The sequence below is a fragment of the Cannabis sativa genome, chromosome X (assembly GCF_029168945.1).
Source record: "Cannabis sativa cultivar Pink pepper isolate KNU-18-1 chromosome X, ASM2916894v1, whole genome shotgun sequence".
Taxonomy (NCBI): domain Eukaryota; kingdom Viridiplantae; phylum Streptophyta; class Magnoliopsida; order Rosales; family Cannabaceae; genus Cannabis; species Cannabis sativa.
The window spans coordinates 13,852,818-13,857,484 of NC_083610.1; the positions used below are offsets into that span (position 1 = coordinate 13,852,818).

At 43.8% G+C, this 4,667-nt stretch overlaps 1 protein-coding gene across 1 annotated transcript; it reads right to left on the reverse strand.

The window, feature by feature from the left end:
* Positions 1-2,153: 2,153 nt before the first annotated feature.
* On the reverse strand, positions 2,154-4,125 carry LOC133032507 (uncharacterized). Its single transcript, XM_061106479.1, has 4 exons — positions 3,674-4,125; positions 3,400-3,576; positions 2,586-3,278; positions 2,154-2,491 (listed from the first exon to the last, which is right to left on the reverse strand). Exons 1-4 carry the CDS (start codon positions 3,926-3,928, stop codon positions 2,288-2,290), a joined length of 1,329 nt encoding a protein of 442 aa, XP_060962462.1. The 5' UTR covers positions 3,929-4,125; the 3' UTR covers positions 2,154-2,287.
* Positions 4,126-4,667: the final 542 nt, after the last annotated feature.

Sequence of the window (4,667 nt, forward strand, 5' to 3'; positions counted from 1 at the left end):
AAGGCTAAAGACATACAGAGGCACATGTTTGACAACTACGGTATCAGTATGAGTTATGTGAAGGCGTGGAGGTGCAGGGAGATGGGACTTACGTATGCTAGGGGTACGCCTGAGTTTTCATACATGAAGCTTCCTGGGTACTTGTACATGCTGGAACAGAAGAATCCAGGTACCATTACTGACTTGTACTTAGAGGATGAGCGGTTCAAGTACTGTTTTATATCACTCAGTGCATGTAGAAGGGGCTTTTCTTTTTGTCGTCTTGTTTTGAGTATCGATGGCACCTTCTTGAAGACGAAGTACAGCGGTATAATGTTAGTTGCTGTGGCATACGATGCGAACAACCAATTGTTGTCGGTTGCTTATGGTATCGTTGACAGTGAGAATAACGACTCCTGGACGTATTTCTTACAGAAGTTGAGGGTAGCAATTGGCGTGGTTGAGAACTTAGTGTTTGTGTCAGATAGGCATCAAAGCATTGATCATACTGTTGAACTCGTTTTTCCCGAAGAAGTCCACTGTGCATGCTATCACCACATTGTTATGAACGTGAACGCCAAATTCAAGACTGATGCTTTTCACAACCAAATATATAATGTTGCTTACGCATGGTCGAAGACTGAATGCGATAGAGAGTTCGAGAAGCTTAGAAAGATGAATCCGGCCATTGCTGCATATGTGGAGAGTATAGGGTTTGAGAAGTGGGCTCACCCTTATTGTTTGGGCGATAGATACAACATCATGACGAGCAACGCTGCTGAAAGCTTCAATAGTGTCACAGAAGAGTTCAGGAAATATCCAATAACTACTTTGGTTGAATTTATCAGGTTCACACTCCAATCGTGGTTCGCTGATCGCCTCGAAAATGCTGACAAATGTGCCACCCCTTTGGCCACGCTCTTCGAAAAAAACTTGGCAAAAATTCATGAAAATGCAAGGTACAGGCGCGTCCAACAAAATGGAGCCAATTTGTATAACGTTGGTAGGGGACCTAACGGTGAAAGAGGTGGTGATGTGAATCTAGTTGAAAGAACATGCACCTGCGGCGTGTTCACGTTATTGAAACTCCCTTGCCTTCATGCATGTGCCGCGGCATTGAAAACGAACACAAGTGTGTACACGCTTTGCTCACCTTATTATTCAAAAGAAACGTGGAGGAAGATTTACGATGATACCATCAATCTGCTGGTGACGAGGATGATTGGGTTCTCCCAGAACACATCAAGAATATGAAAGTTGGGGTACCTGTGGAAAAGAAGCTTGTAGGTCGTCCAAGAAAAAGCAACGCTGGAAGAAGACGGGAGAACCGTTTCCCGTCTGGTGATAAAAAAGGTTCTGTACCACGAAACTGCAGCCGCTGTGGCAGTTCAGGCCACAACAGAGCAACATGCAAAGCCCGCATCTGAGGCGTCTTGTACGTATTCGTTGGGAAATTTGATATATTGTAATGATGCATATTTTGTCATAGTTATTTTTGTTGAGGTTGAATATTTTTCAAATATTTTAATTATTTTTAGGTTTAATAGTTATTTTTGTTGAATAATATTGATATTTTATATTTGAAACCACGAATAATTATCAAAATTTGAACGAAAAGAAAATCTATATATACATAACTGTAATGTCTATTACACAAAATATACAATGTCCCAATAATTACACATATAATCAGCCGACATTTTGGTAAAATAAATCAACACACCACCGTTGACGAAACATAGCTATCCGGTCTGGCGTCACATCGGTCAATCCACGCTGCATCATGAGATGCTCCACATACTCAATGCAATAGACGCCACAATCACCACTAAATGCAAAATAAAATGTAAAGTCAGTCTAACGTAAAACATATTTTAATACTATAGTACTTTTTTATCGTTATGTACCTGGTTGCTGACTTCGGAACTAAGTCGTGAGTGGCTCGAGTCGCGTGCATTTTTGGAAGCACCGTGATGTCACAGTTAGCTAACGCCATGATCTGGTTGTTATGTGGAAATTCCCCGGTTGCAAGGATTAGCGAGGGCAACAGTTCTGCCCAAACCTTCAGGATGGGTTCCAAGGTGGCTCAATGACAGACGCTGGAATCACAGTCGTAGACATTAATTTTCCACAGCTCTATGTCGACTTCAACTGTGACCCAGTGCCTTGCCTCGGGAAGGTGCAGAATGAAGTAAATAAACTCGTTACCCCTCCATCTCTCAAAGACTTGGGACTGTAATTACAGAGAACAACGAAACAATTAACAAACCATAATAATCTTCCCAAACAATTAACATTTAAAATCTTACTAAAACAATACCTTATGAGCCCCTCTGCAGTAGTCCAGGATATAATCCTCCCATTTAAAGTTTTTCCTCGGACCCTTGTGGCTCGTCCATGCACTGCTCATCATGGCGGTCACGAATGTGGAGAGAATGATACCCTTCTGAGGAAATGTCAGTGGATAGTCGGTGCGTCGCCTCCTCAGCATATGCATTGCTGCATCTATATGCTGCATATAAAGGGAAATGTTAGTTAGACAAAAAAATATATTAATTGCACATAAAGTTGTAAAGTGAAGTAATATTATAAAATACTTTACTTACGTCATCTGTAAGCCATTCCTTTGGTGTGAGCATTATCCAAAAGAATCCTGGACCGTAATCACCACTTCTCAAATCCCGAAGTCGGTGATTCGGAATGAGTCCAACACACCACTTTCGGAAAGTGGTTAACAATTTCTCATCCGGTGGCTCTAGGGGATCAAAAGTCGAAGATGGCCTATGTCTCCTCTTCATCTCCGTATAGTCACCGAACCATACAGGAGGCTTTCTCTTCCTCTTCCGACTCTTAACCACTGCAGGTTGTGCCTCTATGGACAGAATCTCACCCTGCGACTCGGTGTCATGTACATGGATAAGAGGTTGTGCCTCGATCGGAGTCGCTGGAGCTCCCTCATAAGGATCGTAATCGTCGGGGAAGACCTCATCCTCTTCTACTGGGGGTGAAGCAGCTGGTGGTGGGGTAGATGGATCTGCTGGGGCCTCCGGTGCTGAAGCTGTCGTTGGCGGACGATTCAACATGGCCAATATGTGTCTGAGCTGCTCCATAATTACGTTCTGACCACCCTTCAGCTCTACATGGCTGGTCTCGTATGCCTTCTTCAGCTCGACATGAGCAGCATACAGACCCTGAGTGTCAGCCTCGATCCTATCCAACCGAGCCACTAAATCAGTGTACTCGGCACCCCGAACGCCTGATGAAGATGGTGCACTGGGCTGAGGTTCTGAACCAGTGGCCTGAAAAAATATATATCAAAAAAATACGGTAAGCATACGATAATTTCACAATGTAACAAATATCACAAAACAAAAACAATAAAAAATAAAGACATAAAAAAAAAGTTCCAAAAATTGGTACCTGAGTGTCTGTTTCCTGAGTGTCTGGGACCTGAGTCTCTGGTACCTGACTACCTGCCTCAGCCTCTGTGTCATCCACAACATCATCAACCAGGTTCTCCACACCATCGTAAGATATGGTCCTCACAAATGCCTCCTCCTCTGTCCGTGGAAGTAGCCCCTTGACCACTTCAAGATTCTGTGTATGGTTCAAAAAATATCAAAATAAAACCATTTAGCATTTATTACAAGCATTTATGTTAAATAATTATTCTGAACATAAGTGAAAATCATACCCGTCTAGAAAATAATGCGCTGACGTCTTTCTTCCCAATATCGCCTTTGCTCGTCCAGCTAAGCATCCTGGGGAACCGAATCCCGTGGTTCGTGCCATACCTCTTCCCAACCTCCAAAATGGCCTCATACGCCCAATATTGTACTGCAGGTGCGAAGCCATATGCTGTGTATTTGCACTCGTGCTGAACATCCGAACTCAGCTTCTTCTCGTAGTTGGCCTTCTGTTTCAACATGTCTTTCTGAAGCGAGTGCATGAGTCTGGCGAATGAGTGCTTCCCCCAAGGAATCCGGAAGAAGAACTCGAGGTCTTCCACATATCTAAGTATGTGAGGCGTAATCGGCGCGTTTGCCTCGCGGCCCAGAAGCACTGACTCCACAAAACAAGCACAAGCCGAGCTTGTACAAGTCTTCCGGGTTCTGGCAGTTTGTGAACTGAAGTTGGAGTGCTTCTGTCTTCACACTATCAGACCGGTTGAAATATCTGTTGATCAATCGGTCTGACCCCGAGCGTGTGACCTGCGCAGCCTTCTCCTCTTCTGTTGGCCCCGAGGAGAAGTCCAAACCCGTAATGAGTGCAAACTCCAGCACCCCGAATCGGACCTCCTTCCGACCAACATAAAACCTCATCCTCAACTCCTCCTGAGCATCCACTTTCATTTTGTGGAGCATCAGCTGGTGAAATAACACCGAGGAGAATGTCAATGGTACGGCATTCCAGAAGCTCCCGAAACGGCTTTCCTTCGCCGTGTTATTAAGGTTGAACTCCTCAAACCGAGCTTTGATTTTTGCAAAAATTCCAGTGCCCCTATATGTGACGCGGCCAGTAAAATGCTCGGGTGCTGGAATAATGAGTCTGGGAGCCATCTGAAAAATCAAAGACCGAAAAAATTTAAATGTCAAAAAAATTAAGAAATGTCGACATAACATCGACATCATGTCGACATTTTGTCAAACATTCAACACTGGTCGACAAATTGTCGACATACAATCGAC